Source organism: Gambusia affinis, linkage group LG06 (genome assembly GCF_019740435.1).
Source record: "Gambusia affinis linkage group LG06, SWU_Gaff_1.0, whole genome shotgun sequence".
Lineage (NCBI taxonomy): Eukaryota > Metazoa > Chordata > Actinopteri > Cyprinodontiformes > Poeciliidae > Gambusia > Gambusia affinis.
The window spans coordinates 4,338,234-4,361,952 of NC_057873.1; the positions used below are offsets into that span (position 1 = coordinate 4,338,234).

General features: G+C 36.5%; 1 protein-coding gene across 1 annotated transcript; it reads right to left on the reverse strand.

Annotated features, from left to right (window-relative positions):
• Positions 1–586: 586 nt before the first annotated feature.
• On the reverse strand, positions 587–23,029 carry LOC122833035. The gene is made up of 18 exons (XM_044120334.1): positions 22,797–23,029; positions 20,747–20,909; positions 19,833–19,982; positions 18,506–18,666; positions 17,245–17,421; positions 15,961–16,102; positions 15,684–15,871; positions 13,951–14,092; positions 13,144–13,322; positions 8,687–8,914; positions 7,504–7,666; positions 7,265–7,414; positions 5,986–6,146; positions 3,379–3,555; positions 2,582–2,723; positions 1,924–2,111; positions 1,714–1,855; positions 587–1,128 (listed from the first exon to the last, which is right to left on the reverse strand). The coding sequence occupies exons 1-18, from the start codon at positions 22,962–22,964 to the stop codon at positions 947–949; spliced, it is 3,003 nt and encodes a 1,000-aa protein (XP_043976269.1). The 5' UTR covers positions 22,965–23,029; the 3' UTR covers positions 587–946.
• Positions 23,030–23,719: the final 690 nt, after the last annotated feature.

Sequence of the window (23,719 nt, forward strand, 5' to 3'; positions counted from 1 at the left end):
TGCTTACCTACCCTCAGACCGTAAGTCACCATCAGGTTACTCCATCATTCCCTTCATGACTTCCCACTTTAACCGCTCGCCCTTTGCAGTTCCTCCGCTGGCCCAGTTCCTCCCTGCTGTCGCTGATCAACGCCCCTCCACACGCTCTCCAGCACATTCAGTTGCTAAATAAACCTGTTTGGGTGTCCGTAGTTGTTGCTTGCCTTAGAGTCCGAGAAATCTCACATTATGGCAGTAATAGCCAGATTTTTTTATTTTTTATTTTTCCCCACCAGAGGGTCTTTTGTGGGCTCTAGTGTCCCTTATATGACAGTAGGCTGACAGGAAAGGGGGAGAGAGAGCGGGGAAGACATGCGGCAAATGTCGCCGGGTCCAGGAATCAAACCTGCGACGGTCGCGTCGAGGACCCAAGGCTTCCAAATGTGGGTCGCTCTATCCCCTACGCCACCACAGCACGCCCAATAGCCAGATTTTAAGATTTGATGTGTTTTTGTGGGGGTTCCTCAGAAATATTAACATCCATGGTTTTGTTTTATGAAAAATGACTTAAAAAAAGATGACAATTATTACACATAATCACAGTATAAATGCTTTATTATTAATATTTATCCCAACAATTGTGTAACAAAAAAGTATCAATATTTACAGAACAATAGGTATAAAAAATATATCGTCATCATAACATGTTTTTACAACATCATCACCTTCCTAAAATACATACCCAAGTCATTTCTTGGCAAAACATATTTATTCATTTATTCATTTATTTTTTGTGTAAGACATTTTTTGGAAAGAAATAGGTGTTGTTGTTTTTGTTGTTTTTTTGTTTGTTGTCAAAATCACTTTTGACAAAACATGACATAGACCATTGTTTATTTTAAAATGAAATTATCATTGAAGTTGAATTAATATTATTTTCAGATTGTCTCAGAGCAGCTTTTCTCTTTCATCGCGGCGTCGCAATGATTTTGTGAGAACGAGGCAGGTTGGCAAAGCTGCTGTACTCTGGATTGAGGTCAATGCTGTCGGGACCTTCAGGGCAGGTAAAGGTGAAGTCCTGCAGGAGAGTCACTATGAAGATAAAAAGCTCCATACGAGCCAGAGACTCGCCCACACAGGCTCTTTTCCCTGAGGACACAAAATATAAGCATTAAATGATGTTACAGTGCATGCTAACTGAATGTTTATTACAAATTAGGGCAACTAAAGAAAATGAAACATAAAATTAAGCGTTCAGTCGTTTATTATAAGCTCATTATTTTGACTATATTCTCGTAATAATACAACTTTATTCTCCAAATATTACGATGTTACTCTCTTATTTGACTTTACTCTCATAAGACTTTAATCTCTAAATGTTCCGACTTTATTTTCGGATTATTTTGACTTTATTCTTGTATTAGTACGAGTTTATTATGGCAATATTATACCGTAATAATATTACAGTATAACATTACCGTAATATTATACAAGAATATAATAATATTATATTCTTGTAATAATAATAATAATAATATTCCTGCATTATTATGAGTTTATTTTATTATATATTAGTTTTTTACCCTCTTATTTGACTTTATTCTTGTATAATTTTGTAGTAATTTTAGGAATTTATTGTCATAATTTTCTGATGTCATTCCCTGAAATGTATTTATTTATTTATTCCTGCTATGGTCTTAATACTCTGTTGTAGTTTTGAGGTGACGGATTTACCTGCAGAAAAAGGGAGGAACGCTGGGTTTTTCTTAAAGTTTCCACTCTGGTCCAGAAAGTGCTGCGGGTTGAAGGAATGCGGAGTCGCCCATTGGTTCTCCTCTTTGAGCACAGAGTGCAGCAGCGGTACGATCACAGTGTCCTACGGGAAAACGGCGGGACACAGAGTTACAACCCAGGATCAGAGCTGGCTGCTTAACTTTGGCTCACCTTTGGGATGGTGTAACCCCTGAACGAGACGTCCTGCAGCGCGTAGTGAGGGATGCTGAAGGGGACGACGTCCAGAAAACGCTGAATTTCATGGATGACGGCGTCCGAGAACGGCAGGGATTTCCGGTCCTCCATGTTGGGGCATCGCTCCCGTCCAATCACAGAGTCGATCTCCTCCTGCATTTTTTCTGGAGAAGACGAAGGAGTAGCCGCCACACAGTGAAAAACACAGAGAATACCAAGTATCTTTGGTTTCTGGTGGAAATGTTTTAATGTCTTAAAATGAGAGAAAACTGACTTGTAAGTAAGTTTTTAGCAAGATATAGTTGTTTGTTTTTAAGTCCATAATTCCTCAGCATTGATGAAGAAGTTCGAGTTCCCTTTATTTCGCTAACAACGGGCACTTAGCCGTTACCTAGCAACCCAACCAAAACCCGGTCCGTCTCCTAGCAACCAAATTCTAGTTCCACTGCCAGATTATTTCACTTCTAACATGGGAAAAAATTATCTGCCAGTAGTACTTTTTCATCAGTATTAGGGAATTATTCACTTTCAACAAGCTCCTAATATTTTGTTATGAAATGATAATATTTTGATTATAAAGCCAAATCAATCAAACATAAAGTGGTGATATTTTGTTAGTAAAGCCTCTGCTTACCCTGAATGTTCCTGTGTTTGATCAGCACACTCAGAGCGTGTCTGATGGTGGAGCTGGTGGTTTCCGTTCCCGCCAGGAACAAATTCATCACGGTAGCCACCAAGTTGTCGTAGTGAAACTCAGTGGAGGGGTTTTCTTTTTGCTGGAGGAAAAAGTAGATCCAGAATGTTGTAGTTTGAACCTTGGAGGAACGTAAAAGAAGCTCTGACGACACTAAGAAGATGCTTTTAGCAGCAAATGGCTAAAATCCACCAACACTGGAAAGCCCTATGAAAAAGCTTATAACTTATAACTGCATATTTTAATAGTTTTCTCAAGATTAATTAATTTCCTGATAGTTTTCTCGAGACAACAAGGTGACTAGTGTGTGTTAAAACTTTTTCCATCCTTCAAATTATGACTATTTTGAGAATAAAGTCAAAATAATACAAGAATAAAGTAATAATTCTACAAAAATAAGGTTGAAACAATATGAGAATAAAGTAAAAATTTGGGACAAAGTCATAATATAAAAATTGTGTCAATATTTTGAGAATAAAATGATAATTTGAGAATAGTTGTATGACTATAAAGTCATAATAGCATGAGAATAAATTAATATGAGCATAAAGTCAAAATATTTTCAAAATAAAAGTATAGCTTGAGAATAAATTAGTAATATTACAAGAACAAAGTTGAGATAATATTTCTAAAGTCAGGTTTAATACACAAAGACATTTGGAAGGAAGTAACATTTTCTATGTTGCTTTTGGTTGATTTGGTTTATAGAAACAGGAAATCTTCCTTGTCTTGCCGACCTCATGACCTCGGATGAGGAAGCAGTCGATGAAGTCTCTGGGAGAGCTGGGATCCAGTGTGTCTCCGTGTTCCTGGATCTTCGTCTGGACAAAGTCTCGGATCTCCTCGATCTTTGCGAAAACGGCGTGCTGCTTGCCAGGAAGTCGCTCCATGAGCCACGGGAAGATGTTGTACATCTGAGAGAGAAACGCAGCAGATTTCACCCACAACTCATCACAAGTGGGAACAGAATAAAGTTGGTACTTGATTCTTTATGACGTCATTAGATTATAAAACGAGTGTAGAAGAGTCTTGATATTCTGGTTGTTGTTAATGGATTTTGACTTTCAATAACAGGATGCTGATTTTTAATCTCAGAAATCAAGCTTTTTTTCTCTGAATTCAGACATTTAAATCTCATAATTTTAACTTTTTCCTATAATCCCATAACGCCGACTTTTAATTTCAGATTTTTTTTATTTCAAATTTTTAACTTTTTTCTCAGATGTCACATTTTAATCCCAAAGTTCTCATAATTCTGAAGTTTACACCGCAATTCAAATTATTTTTCTCACAATGCTGACTGTGCTGTTGCATGTCAGTTTGTTGACGTTTCACAGATTTATACTGTAGAAGTGCTTCGTTGTTGCCATCTAGTGGCGGAATTTATGAACTACATTTAGGAGTCTGCCGTTTCTGATGACGTCATAAAAAGCAGACCAGGCCTCAGTAACGCTGCATGTGGTACCAGAATTCGATTTAAAAATAGGAAAACGGATTACAGACGGACTATCAGTAAACACAGGAGAAATGTTGGCAATATTGTTAGCTTTACAATGGATAGAAGAAATAAAACCATTAAAAACAGTGATATGTTCAGATTCAAGCTCAGCATTGTTAAGTTTAAAAAATATTCAATCAGATAGTAGGATGGACATTTTATTAGAAATATTTTATATATTGTTCAGGATACAAAATATGGGTCTAATAGTTATATTTGTGTGGGTTCCAGCACATATTGGGGTAGAAGGAAACGAGAGGGCAGATAAAATGGCAAAGAGGGCAATTCATAATCCTATTAGTTTTGCAGTTAAAATAAGTAAATCTGAGGGAAAGAGTATGGTTAAAGGAAAACTGATGGAAAAATGGCAAAAAAGGTGGGATGAAGAAAAAACAGGAAGATGGTTTTATAAAATTCAGAAAATAGTAGGAGAGAAAAGAAATGGAAGAAGAAATAGAAAGGAGGGAAGGGTGATAACAAGATTAAGATTTGGGCATACAAGACTTAATTATACACTTTTTAAAATAAAAAAGCATATTAATGGAAAATGTGAATACTGTGATAAATATGAAACAATAGAACATGTTATGTTAGAATGCCATAAGTATGAAAGAGAAAGAAGATGTATGAAAGGAGAGTTTGAATGTATTAAGGAAAAGATTAATTTGTTAGATATTTTGAGGAAGAATTTGGGGAGTAAACATATACAAATAATTATTAAATATTTAAAGAAAACTAAATTATTTCAAAGAATTTGATTATAGTAGGTGTGTGTGTGAATGTATGCATGATCTAGAGGGGTGGATTATAAAGATATGTATAAAAATGGATGAAAGTATGTATGCATATATAAATATGAAATTTATTTATTTAATTTATCTATTAATAGTATGTGTAGGAGTATACAAGTATTTATATAAATTGATAGTCCATCTCGAATCACACTCCATACCAGCAAGTGGCGGTAATGCTACTTAAAGTTTGTTGCCAACCGCCAATAAAAACAAGAAGAAGAAGAAGTAACGCTGCAACTTCGGTTTAGCTGGTCTTTGAAACACTGTTGGTATGTATTCAATTTTCCAAAGGATTTTTTGTTGACTAAGAATAATTTAGCCATTTGTATAAAGCGATATTTCTTTTATAAGAACTTTTACAGCCTTGAGTTAAATATGGAGCAAATTTATTGTACTTTTATGTGCAGTATTGTTTGCTACTGTGTATTATTTCTGAAAGTTTGTATGTTTATTTCTCGGTTTTACTCCAACGGGCTTCAGTAAAGAGTCAACGTCAGCCCTCTTGTCTTGTCTCCTCATTTTGGAGAGGAGTTTATCTGAATGTCGACTCCAACAAGGCGATGGAGGTTGAGGACATGACACTGACTGTTAACTTCAAAATTCAAACTTTTTTTCTGATCATTCAGATTTTATCTCGAAATTCTCAAATTCCTTCAGGATTCTGACATTTAATTTTCCCAGAATTTAGGGAAAAAAATGTTAAAATTCTGGGATTAAATGTCAGAATTCAGAGGACAAAGTTTGTGTTTTGAGATCAGAAATCAGCATTTTGTTATTAAAAATCAGCATTCTGAGAAAAACTAAACAAAACGTGGGAATAATGGGATTAGAGAGGATTAAAGGGATTTGTCTAAATATTTATTCTCATAATTATGCCTTTTAATAACAAAATTCTGACTTTTTTCCCCAAGAATGCTGAGTTTTGATGAAAGAATTATGACTTTTCCCTCAAAATTCTGAATTTAATCCCAAAATTCTGACTTTCTTCTTAGAACACTCAGTCCAGACTGTCAGGAGTTAAATGCCGACTTTATGGAGGTGCCTGCTCTTACCACGCCCTTAGTGCTGCTATTGAACCTGGCGATCATAGTTATGACAGCCAGTAGATTCACAAACTGCTTGTCTTCGTAGCTGAAGCGCCGTCCAAACACCAGGCAGCAGACCACGTTGGACACGGTGCGGCTCAGCAAGATGGTTGGGTCAAAACATTCACCTGGAGGTGAAAATAAAAACAGTGCCAAACAAGATTTTTTTATTTTTTTGCTTAAAATGATTTCCAGCATTCGTTTATGTAGCCAGTTTCATCAGGGCTTTTTAGAGTTGTTTTGTTTTGCAGTGACAGAAAATTTCAGGATTATGGTAAATGGACAAAGTAAAAACAGTTTTTCCTCAGATTTCAGACTTTAATCCCAAACTTTCTTAGAATTCGGACATTTAATCCGAGATTTTAAACTTTCAGTCTCGAATTTAAAAATTTTCCTCAGAATTCTGAAGTTCAACCCCACAATTCCGACATTTTCCTTAAAATGAAACTTTATTTCTGAATTATTACGGTTTTTTCAGAATTCTGATGTTTAATCCCACAATTACAATATATTTCTCAGATTTAATTTTGCTGATTTAATCTATGCATTTTTTTCTCAGAATTCTGACTTTTAATCTCAGAATTCAACATTTGTTCTCAGGATTCTTGAATTTAATCCCACTATTGTGACTTTTCCTCCAAAATAAGACTTCTAATCTCAGAATTGTGACTTTTTTTCTTAGAATTCTGAGTTTCAATCCGACAATTCTGATTTTCTTTCTAAAAATGAGGCATAATTTCAGAAATGTAACTTTATTCTCAGTCTTATTTCTGACTGATGACTAATAATTCAGATTTTAAGCCCACAATTTCGACTTTTTTTTTCTCAGAAAATGATTTTTCATTTTAGAATTATAATTTTTTTTCTCAGAGTTTTGACTTTTAATCTTTTGATTCCATTGTTCCACCGGTAGATTATTTCACATTAACAAGACATTTTTCGATGTTATAAATCTACCAGTGGAACTAGAACCGGGTTGCTAGGTAACGGTCTGAGCTTGGCTGGGGTTGCTAGGTAACGGCGCAGTGGAACATTCTTCCAGAACTTTTTCATCAATATTAGGGAATTATTAACTTGAAACGAGCTCCTATATCTTGTTAAGAAGTTATTTGTAACTTATTTCAAGTGAACTAAGACACTTGGTAGTGCTTGGACAGATTTTGTGTTTTTACAGTGTGCAATATGTATTTTTGGTGACATTTCCGTTCTCTTGATAAGTTATTGAATCAATGTGATCAATAAGGACCTGTATAGGTGCGCATGCGAGCCCTCAGGTGTTTGCTCTCCTCCTGGATCCACTCCTCCATCCCTTTCCTTCCCATCCCAAAGTCTCGTAGAGTCGACAGAGTGAAGCGCCGCAGCTGACGCCAGCGCTCACCGTTACTGATGCCAATTCCTGTCGAACAGAAATGTTCCGCTGAAAAGTCGCGCAAAATGCTGCCAGAGCCTTTACGTCCAATTTAAGATTATTTTTGAAGTGGTTACCGTATCCTCTGGTGGCTCTGTGCAGAAACGGCACCGGCGCTCTGCCTGTGAAGTCGTCTGCTTGGTCCACCAATGCTTCCTTCACCGCGTCGTATCCGACCAGAACAACGACCCGCTGCCAGCCCAGGTGGACGGTGATCACAGGACCGTAGGTTTTACTGAACTGAATGAAAAACTAAATGTAAATTATACATTCTTATTGTGGTTTGACTCTTTAGCTGTTAACTTGACCCTTGTTCTCCAGCGCTGACCTCTCTGTTACTGGTAACTTCTGCTCTTGAAACGTATTATTTATTATCAGAATGCTTTTTGTATTTTTGCAGTGTATAATATGTATTTTTGATGACATTTCAATCCCACATGTCTGACTTTTTCTACTGAAATCTTTACTTGGATCTACAACAGTTCATTGTGCTTGTAGCCAGACAACTTGTAAAATTGTAATTTGTTGATTCAAATATTTAAATGAAACTGTTTTTGGTTAAAATAACATTATATGACAAGATAAGTGTGTATTTTACCAGGGTATTAATAAATACAAATGCAACATGATTCAGCAGTTCACTGAAGTCATTCTTGTGTTGTTTACCTGGAAAATAGATTTTAAAAAATTACTCCAAACACAGAGGATGAACTATGATCAACTGGTGCAGTTCTCCTCCTTTTTCTTTGTTTTGGGGAGAAACGATAACGTTGCATTACCACCTACTGATAAGGCAGAGTTTCTGGAAAACTAGTTAAAATTTGGATAATTTTATCATCTGAATTTTCCTGTGAAATGCTTATAAAATTAAATGAAATGTAGGCTAATTTGTTTTCCAAATTCCTCCATTATTAATCTCCTTTCTATCCACAAACTAGAATAATATGATCTTTTGTCTCTTTTCCTGCACATTATTGACATTTTTGTGTTGCTGTTAAGCACAATGTGTCCAATTTTTAATCCAACTGCTGCAGTTTGTGTTCGCGCTGTTTGTAAATGTATTTGCGTGGTTTTCGTTCTTTCTACGGAAGCTTATAGGAATGTCCTAACTCTGATTATACGACATTAGTCCAGCAGATCAAACTCCCCACGGAATCCATTAACATTTTTATGTTGTTGTTGTTGTAACTGTGGAACAAACCCGAATGCTTTTACAAGCCGTGTACGCCCACTGCAGATTGATTTTCATCACGAACTCACCTCCAGGAAGCTTTTAAACGGCGCTGTCTTTTTCATTTGCAGCAGATTTCCTATGAGAGGCAGCGGACTGGGTCCAGGAGGCAAACGGTACTTCTGGGTGTTTTTACCAGAAAAGAACCAGAGGAGAGCCAGGATCAGCACCGACAGGAGAAATGTTGCAGAAACCTCCATGACGCAGAAACCTCCAAAACTCTGAACCCTGCCTCTCTCTGACGGGTGTTTTTGTTTTCACCACACTGAACCACGTGACTCAACTTTTGCACAGCGCACATTCAACTAGTCCGAACAAAAACCCATGTTCACTTCAAAACATAAAGTATTGCCTAGCAGTTTTGGTCTAGGAGCTTCAAATATCTTGAAATAAGACAAAACTGATAAATCAGGAAGGAAAAGTACAAGTTCCTAGATTATTTCACTTGTGACATGTTAAAAATGTCTTTCCTATGTCAAAGGAACGAGTACTTTTTAATCAATATAACTGACTTAAATCAATGTAAGTCAGTTTTGTCTAATTTCAAGTGTATTATAATATTTCAGCAACTAGACCAAAATACTTGGTAAGATTCTGTTTTTGCAGTGAATGTTTAATTTGTAGTTATTTTATACGGAGTCCTCCAGGGGACATGAGGAGTTTTTTTTTCTTTTGCGTTCCCTCGCAATACTGTATTGATCAGTTCATGTGGCATAATTGAACACTGTAAGTCTTTCTTACGGTGGCCGCTGTACTTTCTGCTTTAATATAAGATTATGTGAGGTTTTTCCATGAATGTTAATATCTCGTTGTGAAATATCTGAAGTTTTATATCTTTCTTTAGGATAGAAAGGCACCACAAACCTATTATATAAACAGAAACCTTCCATAAGTAGGAAAGAAATAAAAATACTGTATGTATATATATATGTGTATAAATGAATTAACCTTTCTTGTGGGTTGCATGTTACACATTGGTTACAGAAATCTATAAGATCTTTGAAGTCTGTTTCTTTCAATTCAAAAGAAATCTGCTAAAGTAAGAGTAGCAATGGTTCTTAATATTATTCAAGTAAAAGTAAAAAGTACAATGCAGTAAAAGTATTCTTATGCATACTTTTCCCACAAAAGTGTGCATAAGAATACTTCGGTTTCGCAGCTGTAAAACCGATGGGAGCGTCTTCATGCTCATGTTGCATTTAAAGGCGGCTTGTAAAAACCCATTACGACATGTTAACAGATTAAAATGTTTTAACAGCAGAAAAAAGTACAAGAGACAGAGGACCAGGATACAGGAAGTGCAGAAGCTCCTATTGTAACAAATCAATATAGGAAAAATAGGAAGTTGACCATTGATAGGTAAAAACAATCAATCAGGTTTATTTTTATAGCACATATTAGCAACAAGGCAGTTTAAAGTCCAATACATCATAAAATAATGACAGCCATAAAGAATTATAAAATATAAAAACTGATTGAAAACATTTTGTTTTCCACAATGGGTAAATGTTCAGTCATCGTTCAGGTAACGTCCATTCCTGAACTCCTGATTTGACGTTCATTGAACGTCGTCTGAACATTCGCTTGCTGGCTGGGTTGCGGGGGAAACTGGAGCACCTAGAGTGAACCCGCGCATGCACAGGGGACAAAATGCATATCTAATGCAGAAAGACCCCACCGTGCAGCCCTTCTTTTTAACCGTCCATCCATCCATTTTGGCAATTTAGGAGTAATCATTTGAACCGAATTTGTAATTTTGGCCTTAGCTGGCAAGGGATATTCAGACAACGTCCCTTTTACTGACCCAATTTCTTTTAATGTTTTAACTAGGCCCAATGAGTTGCATTCCTATTTCAGTTTCACTGTTTTAGTGAAATGACAATAAAGCTTTAAATTTAATTGAACATTGTCCAGAAAGTTCAGTGAATTCCCAAGACGATTCCCAAACGTCAAAATGAAGCACCATTCAGCGGATTTGGATTGCGTGTTTCATTCCAGATCTTTCAAAACCAGATCAGAGGTTCATATTTGTCAGGTGTTTATTTGGCTGTTGTCTTCACTGACTGGCAGTTCGGTTGCATCCTGGTCTTCCGGTTCGACTGATTTACCTTCTTCTGAAATAAGGTCACAAGGGGACATGTCTGTGCGAATAACCAAACCCCCTACGTCTAAAGACTGTCGACGGGAATCTGAACCGCCTACGTCTAAAGACTGTCTTCAAGAAGATGGGGGTTCAATTACGCCTTCGCCTTTATCCCCACTTTCTTCAGTCTTCGAACTTTGTGGCAGGTCTTCCGGTTCAACTGATTTACCTTCTTCTGAAATAGGGTCGCAAGGGGTGCAAGTAACCAAACTCTCTACGTCTAAAGACTGTCGACGGGAATCTGAACCCTCCATGTCTGAAGACTGTCGACGGGAATCTGATCCGCTTACGTCTGAAGACTGTCGACGGGAATCTGAACCCCCTACGTCTGAAGACTGTCTGCGAGAAAATGGGAGTTCAATTGCGCCTTCGCCTTTATCCTCACTTTCTTCAGTCTCCGAACTTTGTGGCATTGGATGAACTTTAACGCCACGACAGCAAATTTTATGGATAGCGCTTTTGGTGTTTTTCCAAGCAATTTTCAGAGTGGATTGTGGGAGATTCACTTTTCTGGGATGTGTGAAGACTCTTTTGAAGCACCATATTATCTTCTGATCTACAATCGGGTGGTCCATTCTCATGAGATAAAAAAGTCTGTCCCATACCACATCCTCGTTTCCAGATAGAAGTTGGAAGATGTCCTTGCTGTGTTTTTTGTCCATATGGTAGAAAATTAGAAAATCTTCGTCCTTTAGTTCTTCCCACAGTATGACAGAAAGCCTTTTGTAGACTGGTATAGTGTGTTTAAGTTTGTACTGGGTGACAGATCTATAGCTAGCCTTACAAATCAGTTTCCAAAGAACTATATTGACCATTTTATGACGTTCCTCTTCTGTTCCATGCTTGATGACTTCTATTTCCCCTATCACTGATTTTCTCCTTTTGGCAGCAATGGTCTTAGTGTCGGTCAGGCAGTTTTCATCTGAATACAAGCTCTCGGTGTCAAAAAACGCATTTTTGAGGGTTGTTCTTACAGATGAGAGAAATCTGTCTGTTTTTGTAGGCTCTGGAAGAATGGGATTCTCCAAGTGATACTTGAATTCTTTCACAATCCTCGGATACGTTATTGGGTAGAAAAGTATCGCGAACAAATGCAACTGGCTAGCAAAGTGGAAAGAATCACTGGCGATGCTTTGGAAGATCCTTTCGCTTAGCTCATCTGACATTTCTATCACAAGGGACAGATCTACTTTCCCAGTTTTTTTCATAATTTGGCGTAATAGCTGAGTGTGGGCCACCTCAAAGGTGTCTCTGACAAGATGCAGAGTTGATTCATCTGCAACCTTCTCAATCACCTTCCAAGCAATGTCACCGATAATTCTCTTCTTTGTATAATCAGGGCTCCAGGGTTGTTTTTTTCTGTAGCGTTTTGCAAGTTTTTTACAAGCAGATTCACAAGCGTTAGCTAATTTCTCGATCCAGGTTAACTCAGACATCCCTGCGTCTCTGACGTGAACTCCGATAAAAGATTCTGTGTTGAAAGATTGCAAGCAGTTAGCAACTAGTCATAAAGTACATTCTACTCTATTCTAGGAGTCGGAGTTGGTGATGTCACAGACTCTGACAATGTCTGTGACATTGGTGATGTCACAGACTCTGTGGCATCACCAATCGTCCTTTGAATGGCCTCAAACTTAAATGAATTCCACTTGGCATAGCAGGCTTAGTGTCTGCACCATGGCAACTGTTGCTAGGGGTAACGAGCATTCTCTGTAGCAAATACTAAGCCAGATATGCTAATGGTGCTGTGGATTTAAAAAGGTGATTTTATTTTACTTCAGGGTTTCCCCCAGTGTATTATAAGCCTCTCAGGCAACAGAATCAAAGTGTTGTACTGGGTGTATTGGTTCTAATACCACACAATAGCCAGATTTTAAGATTTGATGTGTTTTTGTGGGGGTTCCTCAGAAATATTGACTTCCTTGGTTTTATTTTATGAAAATCACTTAAAAAAAGATGACAATTATGGCACATTATCATAGCATAAATTCTTTATCATTAATATTTATCCCAACAATTGTGTAACAAAAAAGTATCAATATTTACAGAACAATAGGCATAAAAAAATATATCGTAATCATAACATGTTTTTACAACATCATCACCTTCCTAAAATACATACCCAAGTCATTTCTTGATAAAACATTTATTCATTTATTTTTTGTGTAAGACATTTTTTGGAAAGAAATAGGTGGTGTTGTTTTTTTTTTTTTTGTCAAAATCATTTTTGACAAAACATGACATAGACCATTGTTTATTTTAACCACGCAGTTAAAATGAAATTATCTTTGAAGTTGAATTAATATTATTTTCAGATTGTCTCAGAGCAGCTTTTCTCTTTCATCGCGGCGTCGCAATGATTTTGTGAGAAGGAGGCAGGTTGGCAAAGCTGCTGTACTCTGGATTGAGGTCAATGCTGTCGGGACCTTCAGGGCAGGTAAAGGTGAACTCCTGCAGGAGAGTCACTATGAAGATAAAAAGCTCCATACGAGCCAGAGACTCGCCCACACAGGCTCTTTTCCCTGAGGACACAAAATATAAGCATTAAATGATGTTACAGTGCATGCTAACTGAATGTTTAATCCAGGAAATCCTAAACTTCTCCATGCATGATCCCCCCAAAGAGCATTAACCCTGCAAATCTACATAAAATTATACAAAATATATAAGGAAATGTCAACTTTTAGAATGTCGTTTATTCACTATTCCTTAATTATTTCATTAATTTAGCTTAAATGCTACATCATACCTTCAGAATTTAGGTGACATGAATTTATTACCAGATATTACGATTTTCCACTAAAATCAACCTTTTGATGATAAGAAATGTGTAATATTTTATATTAATCACATCAAATTTTATTGTAGACCCACATTTCTTATGTTTTTTGCAGCTGTACTGTTTCTTCTCAGAAACTTGATAAGCTAAAGAGCTGGATAAATTTGACTGACATTTAAATATGTAAAACAATTATTTTTAACATTTTTTTAAGTAAAAAAATAAAAAATGTAAGATTAAATATTTATGGGGTTCTTTTTTTTTTGCTTTTTTTTATTTCCCCTCCAATTTTCTGATGCCTCTACAGCGCCCCCTGCTGCCCTCCTCCATAAAAACCACGTGTTTAATGAACTCTAAGGCCACGGATTTACCTGCAGAAAAAGGGAGGAATGCTGGGTTTTTCTTAAAGTTGCCATTCTGGTCTAGAAAGTGCTGCGGGTTGAAGGAATATGGAGTCGCCCATTGCTTCTCGTCTTTAAGAACAGAGTGCAGCAGCGGTATAATCGACGTTCCCTACATAGACACAACAGCAGAACCAATATTCAAGAACAGTACAACCAGAATCTGAACAATATATTGTCACTGTTATGGTTTCTTGTGTATAGAGGGAAAATAAGTTATAAACAAGCCACAACCAAGTGTTCCTTGCTAAATGTTTGATGCAAACCTCCTGTAGCAGAGTTTTTATTTAGCGCTAATTTTCTAACTTTGAAAATGCTTGGCGCTCTTTTCTGAATAAAATCCTAAAGTGTTACTTTACTAGGCTATTTTGTAAATATTAAGTTACATAATGTTCAATATCTGTGCTTAAGTTTTGGTTATCCACTGTTAATTCTTATTTAGACCTTTCTATTCACGCTCTTATTTTGAAGTTTGTTCACGTAGCAGTTCCACTTCCTCTCCTCAACAGAGATTCTGTCTCTGTTGTTTTCCTCCAGTAACTTAATTACAAGAAATGTACAGGAACAAAATACGGACAGTTTGGAGCAATATATAAACAGAATATCTAATGGCATTGTAGAGCATGCAAATTGTAAAGTCAGAATTAAATTGGTTTTTTCTAGTTTTTCAAGGATATATTTAGCACTTTAGCATTAGCGTCTGGGAAATACCGTGTTGTTGTAGTTCTTTAACATTAGCGGAAATAATATTTTTGATTAACTAACCTTTTAGTTCCACCACTTTGCAGTTATCTGATTAGGATATTTACTGTACTTTTTACTTTTACTTGAGTATTTTTATTATGCAGTATAGCAACTCTTACTTGAGTAAAATGTCTGGATTCTCTACTCTTTGTGAGCATTTTCACTGAATGAAGAACAAGTTTGTTTTAACCAAAAACTCACCAGACAGAATCTACAGTTCCATACATTTTATTTTGAAAGAAATTTATTTTCCCTGATTTTGTTGGTTATTTATATGAATTATTTGAATTTTGATCTTTAAAAATGCCAATATTTCCACATAAATTTAGATTTTGGTCTGTTTATGTTATTTTTAAATATTAAATGGTCGATGTTTTGATCAGTACTTGAATAGCCTTTTTACCAAATACGTTTTTATTTTAATTTCTTGGACAGCTACTTTATACTTTTACCTAGTTCCTACTAAATAAAGGAAGTAGGGTGAAAATATGATGAATCCTCCTACTTGAGTACAATTTTCAGTACTCTGCCGTGGCTGGGCTCTCCCTTAGAGATAGGGTGAGAAGCTCAGTCATCCGGGAGGGACTCAGAGTAGAGCCTCTGCTCCTTCACGTCGAGAGGGGCCAGTTGAGGTGGCTCGGGCATCTGGTCAGGATGCCTCCTGGACGCCTCCCTGGTGAGGTGTTCCGGGCACGTCCCACCGGGAGGAGGCCCTGGGGAAGACCCAGGACACACTGGAGGGACTATGTCTCTCGGCTGGCCTGGGAACGCCTTGGGATTCCTCCGGAGGAGCTGGAAGACGTGGCTGGGGAGAGGGAAGTCTGGGCCTCCCTTCTGAAGCTGCTACCCCCGCGACCCGACCCCAGATAAGAAGAAGATGGATGGATGGATGGATGCCATCCTCTACCTACTAAAGACTCTTTGCAAACACATTTACTGAGGAAAAACCTTGACGTTACCTCAGGAATCGTGTAACCCCTGAATGAGATGTCTTCCAGAGCGAAGTGAGGGAGACTGAAGGGGGCGATGTCCAGAAAACGCTGAATTTCATGGATGACGGCGTCCGAGAACGGCAGGGATTTCCGATCCTCCATGTTGGGGCATCGCTCCCGTCCAATCACAGAGTCAATCTCCTCCTGCATTTTTTCTGGAGAAGACGATGCAAAATGGACGCCTGTTTAACTCTTCTCAGTGCAGTTTGTTGTCTCAGCAACAATATAGCGTCTGTCTACAGACCCTGAATGTTCTTGTGTTTGATCAGCACACTGAGAGCGTATCTGATGGTGGAGCTGGTGGTTTCTGTTCCTGCTATGAACAAATTAAGCACCGTAGCAAACAAGTTGTCATAGAGGAACTCAGTGGACGGATTTTCTTTTTCCTGAGAGAAAAAAGGGGAGATTTTTAATATTAATTTCAAAATATTTCATTGTTTCCACCAGAAAACCTGCTCAACCCAGTGGTAGGGGTGCTACACTGCAAAAATACCAATTCTTACCAAGAAACTTTGGGATAGTTTCTAGTGAAAATATCCTGGTACACTTGAAATAAGAGAAAACTAACTTATAAGTAACTTTTCAGCAAAATGCAGGAGCTTGTTTTAAGTCAATAAATCCTTATTTTCATGAAAAAGTACTCGTTCTACTGGCAAATTATTTCACTTATAACAAGAAATGTTTCCCATGTTATGAATGAAATAACCTGCCAGTGGAACTAGAACTGGGTTGCTAGGTAACGGGCTGGGCTTGGCTGGGGTTGCTAGGTAACGGTGCTGTAGAATATTATACCAGTGGCACTTGTAACTTTTTCATCAATATTAAGGAATTGTTGACTTAAAACAAACTCCTATATCTTCCTGAAAAGTTACTTGTAAATTATCTTTGTCTTATTTTATGTGTAGATATTTGTACTAGAAACGACACCCAAATTTCTAAGGTTTTGCGTTTTTGCAGTGTAGTCATCCTACTGTGGTTTTGAGTTAAAAATGTTTTAATTTGGCAGGAAATTTGAAAATATGACTATGTCACAAAATAAATATAAATCTTTTGCACTTCAGTTATTTCATCCTATTTAATTTTAGGTCAATAAGATAAGAGATTGTTTGATCCTTATCCGTGACATGTCACTTTATTCGCTGTAATTGCTAGCATGGAGGCTAGTAAATCCTAGCAGCAGTTATGAAAATAAAACAAAGAGATACTTGACCTCCGTCTCTCTGTGTGTTCACATACTGACTAATGGTACCAATGTGCTTCTAACCGTTTCACCACAGAGACTCTATAAACCATCTGTAGCTACTATTGTTTAGTTCTATATAGAACTATATTAATTCTTTTAGTTCTTTTGTTACTTGTGTATAAAAAAACTATAATCCTTAAACAAAAGTTGTTTAACCTGGCGGGGGTCGTAAGTAAAACCTGGCAGCCCGCCAGGCTTATAATACACTGCAGGAAAGACAATCTGTATGTTAATTCTTTTGCTGATTTCATTTAATAAGAACAAGTAATCTTGATAAAGTCCAACCTGATGAGCTCGGATGAGGAAGCAGTCGATGAAATCTCTCGGTGAGCTGGGATCCACCGTCTGTCTGTGCTCCTGGATCTTCATCTCCACAAAGTCTCGGATCTCTTCGATCTTGGTGAAGATGGTGTGATGCTGGCCAGGAAGCTGCTCCATGGCCCACGGAAAGATGTTGTACATCTGTGGAAGAAAAAGCTGCATCTTTGTTTCCCAGAATATAGTAAACTAACATGGTAGTTTTGAAGGTGTGAAAGTTTTACAGAGAAAGAAATTATTTTGCATAAATATACAAATCTTAAACCAATACTTTGTTGAACAATGTTGCGCTTTAACTTCCACATCCATTCCTAATGTTGATTGATTAATTTTAGCCTGACTGAAGCCGAGCTCCCGCCTTAGAGATCAATCCTGCTATGCACCTCTAGACTAGCGGCAGCAACAGTTACAAAACACTTGGTGGAATATCTGCTTTTCAGTCCAGGCTCCAAAGAATGGTTGTGAACAGCATAATGAGAAGATGATATGCTGAAGGCGGAGTGTTGGAAAGAGCAGGAGCTTCTTAAAGAGACAGGGGCCCAATTTCAAGACTTCTGATGGTGAAGTCAAATTTCTTTTCAGTAGTTTTTGATGTATGCAGCATTTTTATAGCAACTGAAGGTAACATACTTCAAAAACACAAAATCTTACTAGTATTTTTGGTCTAGTTTCTAGTGCAAAAATCTTGGCACGCTTGAAATGAGACAAAACTTAAATTTCAAGCACGATGTTTTAAATAAATAATTCTATAATATTGTTGAAATAGTTCCAGATCCATTGGTGGATTGTTTCACTTATAACAAGACATTTTTTCCAAATTATGATTGAAATAATCTGCCTGTGAAGCTAGTTTTAACTTTGCACACTTAAAAAAAGACAAAACTAACTCATGAGTACATTTTCAGCAAAATATTGAAGTTTGTTTTTGATGAAAAAGTTCCAGTTCCACTGGTAGAATATTCCACTGCACCGTTGCCTAGCTACCCCAGCCACGCCCAGCCCGTCTCCTAGCAACCCAGTTCCGCTGACAGATTATCCCACTTATAACAAGGGAAAATGTCTTGTTATAAGTGAAATGATCTGCCATTGAAAATAGAACTTTTTCATCAAAACTAAGGAAGTATTTACAATCATTTACATTTAGTAAAGTTACCTGTAGGTTAGTTTTGTCTTATTTGCTCTAGACTAAACAACTTGGTTAGATTTTGTTTTTGTGCCTCCCACTTACCATACCCAAAGGGCTGCTGTTGAACCTGACCACGCTGGAAATGACGCTGAGCAGCTTCAGAAACTGCTTGTCTTCGTAGCTGAAGCGCTGGCCGAACACCAGGCAGCAGACTATGTTTGACACGGTGCGGCTCAGAAGGATTGTGGGGTCAAAAGGTTTGCCTGGAGGCAGAAACAGCAACACAACAGACTTGTTTTAGAAAGGTTCTCAAAAAGGCGCATGCGTAAAACGTTTTCTCAGTTTTTAACTGCTTGAGCAGCGGAGCTTCTTTTATCCTGCAGACTCTGGAGGTGTGGCACAAAAAAACCTGTTTGCACCATCATTCAGTTTCATGTTGCACCAGTCGACAAAACAGTCAGGATTACAACAAATCATTAACTTACACTAAATTATAAAACTACACTTCATTCAAACTCCTTCATGTCTCTACATTATGACAACATTTTCAATCTGATAGATTAAATTATTGAGTCGATAGCAATAGAAAATTTAAATATATGCAAATTTCCGATGTGGTTTTGCTTCACTTTGTGACTTCAGAAAAACTGACCTCACATTCACAATTTAACAGAAATATATTCAAACTGCAGATATTTACAAGATCTCACAATAGCTTACAGCCTGTTAACTTTTGCTGATTAAATTTTTTTTTTACTTTTAGATTTTTGCACTGTAAATACTGAATTTTTATGTATACATATAAAATGTAACAAAGTATTTTTGGTCTAGTTTCTAGTCCAATATCTTAGTACAATTTAAATATAGCAAAATAAGATATAGGAGCTTGTTTTTGTCAGTCATTTCTTAATCTAGATGAACCACTGGCAGATTATTCAATTTATAACAATACATTTTTCCCACATTACAACTGAAATAATCTGCCAGATTTTACTTTTTTATCAATATTAAGGAATTATTACCTTAAATTAAGTTCCTATATATTACTGAGAAATGAAGGTGAGATTTTCTCCCAAAAAGTCTCAGAAGTTTTCTAGAAAAAAAAAAAAAAAGCTTTTGAGTTGGGAAAGTTGAAAATTTGCTAGAAAAAAAAATTGAAATTAACCTTTTTAATTGAAAAAAACCTGCCAGTAACTAATACTTCTTATCAATATGAAGAAATTATTCACTCAAAGAAGCTTTCATGTCTTGCTGAAAAGTTACTTGAAAGTTAAATTTGTCTTATTTTAATTAACTAAGATATTTTCTCTAGGGAACTAGTCCAAAAATACATGGTAAGATTGTGTTTCTGCAGTGAAGTAGGAAGATTTTAACGTAAAAATGTGTAAATAAACTTTTTAGCCCTCATTTCAAAAAGTAGACACCTTACCTTTGAAACTGCGGATGTGAGCCCTCAGGTGTTTGCTCTCCTCCTGGATCCACTCCTCCATCCCTTTCCTTCCCATCCCAAAGTCTCGTAGAGTCGACAGAGTGAAGCGCCGCAGCTGACGCCAGCGGTTCCCATTGCTGATCCCAATACCTGCCAAACAGAAGCAGGCATCTGGGCAAATTCTGCAATCATTTTGTAATAAAGGCATGAAAATGCAAATTCCTCTCCTCAAAAACCAATAAACCTCAGTTTTTGTAAAGAAACCTGAACCTGGAAGATCTTCTAAACATCCAAAATAAAAACATAAACATGAAGAAAATGGGAATTAAAACCAAACAACCAAAATCTTAACTGAAATGGATTATGACGTCTGTCAACAAAGTTACCCTTCAAAAAATATTAATCATCAGAATGCACTGCAAAAACACAATATTTTACCAAGTATTTTTGTACAGTTTCTGGTGCACGAATCTTCTTACTGCAAAAATAAGTCAAAACTCTTACAAGTAACTTTTCAACAAGGAAGTATTAGTTCCATTGTCAGGTTATTTCACTTATAACAAGACATTTTACCAATATTACAAGTGAAATAACCTGCCAGTGGAACGAGAACTGGGTTGCTAGGTTATGGGTTGGGCTTGGCTGGGGTTGCTAGGTAACGGTGCAGTGGAAGATTCTAATGGCGGAACTAGAACTCTTTCATCAATTATTGAGTTAAGACAAACTCCTATATTTTGCTGTAAAGTCTTATTTCAAGTGTACTAAGATATCTTCACTAGAAACGAGAAAAAAAAAACTTGGTGTTTGCGTGGTATAGAAATGATGGCGCTCATTTTTAGCTATCGTGCGATTAATTGATTAATTGGTTATTGCGACCGGCAGGAAGGCCATCAGCGGCGGATGTTAGCGGTTACCGTATCCTCTGGTGACTTTGTACAAAAATGCCAGCGGCGCTCTGCCTGTGAAGTCGTCTGCTTGGTCCACCAAAGCTTCCTTCACCGCGTCGTATCCGACCAGAACAACGACCCGCTGCCAGCCCAGGTTAAAGGTCATCACAGGACCGTAGGTTTTACTGAACTAAATGTGAAAACAGATGATTATTTAAACAGACAAACAAAACATTTGACAAAATTCCAGGAAAACTAATTTACCTTTGTGTAGAAGTCAACAGAAACTGTGGATTTGTTTCAGAAACCAAATATTAGAGTATTTTTGGTCGAGTTTCTAGGGTAAATATCTCAGTACACTCGAAATAAGACAAAACTACCTTACAAGTAACTTTTCAGAAAGATACAGCAGCTTGTTTCAAGTAAGTGATTCCTTAATATTGATGAAAAGGTTCTAGTTTCGCTTCCAGATTACTTAGAACATGGAAAAACGTGATGTAGTGAGTGAAATAATCTGCCAGTGAAACTTGTACTTTTTAAATCAATATTTAAGGCTTATAGACTTTAAATAACTTCCTATCTGGATGAAAAGTTAATTGAAAGGTATTTTTTTATTAATTCAAGTGTTTTGCAGTGTACCGACATAATTTGTACTACCAAACCTAATCCATGTTTTGAAGTAAGTATTTGTTTTAATAACAAATTAGTTTTAAAGAACAGCTTAAATCACAGATTCAAAGAATACACAAAACCTGCATGCAGAATGTCTTTGGTTATAAAAAGACATGTTTCAACCACATTTAGCTGCAAAAACACAAAATCTTACCAAGTCTTTTTGGTCTTCTTTGTAGTGCAAACATTTTCGTTCACTTGAAATTAAACCAAACGTACTTCACAGAACCTTTTCAGAAAGATCTAGAGCTTGTTTTAAGCAAATAATTCCTTAATATTGGCAGATTATTTCACTTATCAAGATATTTTTTCTTGTTATAAGTGAAATAACAATCTATTTCTTGCTGAAAAGTTACTTGTAACAGGGCCGGCATAAGGCATAAGCAAAGTAAACTCAGGGTTAGTTTCTTTCCAAGTGCTGATTTTTTTTTATTTTAGAGAATTTCTACGTCATTATAACAAAAACACACAATTTCATCATCAAGTGATTTGTTTGTACAATAACATATATTTGATAATGCATGTAGAAATCCTTATTTTATGGAGAAAATAAAAAATAAATAAATTAACTAGTGCAATCTGCAGAATTTTTCTAATTTTTCCTACATTATAAATTAATTAATCTGCGGTTTAACTAGAACTTTTCATCAATATTAAAGAATTATTGACTAACAAAAATAAGTTAGCAAAATAATGTCTCTAAAAAGGACTTATCCTTCAGAAAGGGAGAAAAGAGGAAGAATAGAAAAAAAGCCAAGATAAAGGTTTGTTTAAATATGTTTTTGTAATGTTTATAAAAATGATTTGTGAAGCTGCTAACAGAAAGTTAGCTTTATAGCGACCTCGACCGGTCCAGTTCAACAGCCAAACATTTATGCTAGCGTCTTTGTGCGAAACTGAGTTTTAACTTGAAATGAGTTGATTCTCATGGTTGGCTTTGTATATTTCTGAGGTTTTTTGGCTTCAAAACGACGTGTTTGATAACGTTTGATAAGAGTAATTAAAACTTTTAGCAAAATGTTTTCCGTCAGGCTACATGGCTACTACATGCATTTATGAACCAATGAGCTGCTCTAGTTGGTGATATGTTGTTTGCTGCTGATCATTTTGTGGCAAAAGCAAACATAATTTTTTACATCAACTTCTAAGTTATGTGAAACTTCTGTTAAGTATTAAGTTAAATAAGTTTAAAGCAGGTGTCAGAATGATCTAATCATCTGATTCCAGCAATCCACAATGTTAGAAGAACTAGAGGGCCCCAAAACCAAATTTCACTGACTTGTAAGGTAGTTATGTCGTATTTCAGTGAGCTAAGATATTTGCACTAGAAACCTGGTAAAAATTTAAGTTATTTTTTAATAAATCACTCCAGTCACTTCCTTGATCCACTACTCAGCCAACTCACCTCCAGGAAGCTTTTAAAAGGTGCATTCTTGTTTATTTGCAGCAGGTTTCCGATGAGCGGCAGCGGATTGGGCCCTGGGGGCAGACGGTACTTCTTGTTGTTTCTAACAGAGACGAACCAAAGCAGACCGATCAGCCCTGCCAGCAGCAGAGTTACATAAAACTCCATAACTCTCTCTGTGGTTAGCAGGCGTCTGTCTGGATCAAACTGATTGGTTTTCCCGTCTGATGCGTTGTTTATATTTAACAGGGAGCGCTGAGGCCCATGTGATCCGACAGAGTGTACTTTCACCTCATTATCAGTAAAAAGTTGATCGGCAGTTTTGCCTAGACAAACGTTCTCAAAATGCTCAGTAAACAGAAGTTTTTTTTTGTCACAAATTATGATGTTTGGGGAGATTTTTGTTGAGTTCCTGACCAGAAAAAAATGCTACAGTAAAATAAAGTTGTTTTCTATTTATGGCGAGCTTAAACTGAGGGAATGTTAGTTTCTTTCCAAGTGTTGATTGTTGTTTTCAAGAGAAGCTGCTTTGGAACCAACACTACACTGCAAAAACACAAAATTCTACCAAATATTTTGGTCTTGTTTCTGCAAATGAAACAAAAGTAACTTACAAGTAACTTTTCAACAAGAAATGGGAGCTTGTTTTAAGCAAACAATTTCTTAATAAAATGAAAAAGTAACTAGTGCAATCTGCAGAATTTTTCTAATTTTTCCTACATTATAAATTAATTAATCTGCCAGTTTAACTAGAACTTTTTCATCAATATTAAAGAATTATTGACTAACAAAAAACTTTAATTCCTTGTTGAAAAAATACCTGTAAGTTAGTTTTGTTTAATTACAAGTGTACTAAGATATTTACACAAGATACTAGACAAAAATTAAGATTTTATGTTTTTGCAGTGAAGACAAAAACACAA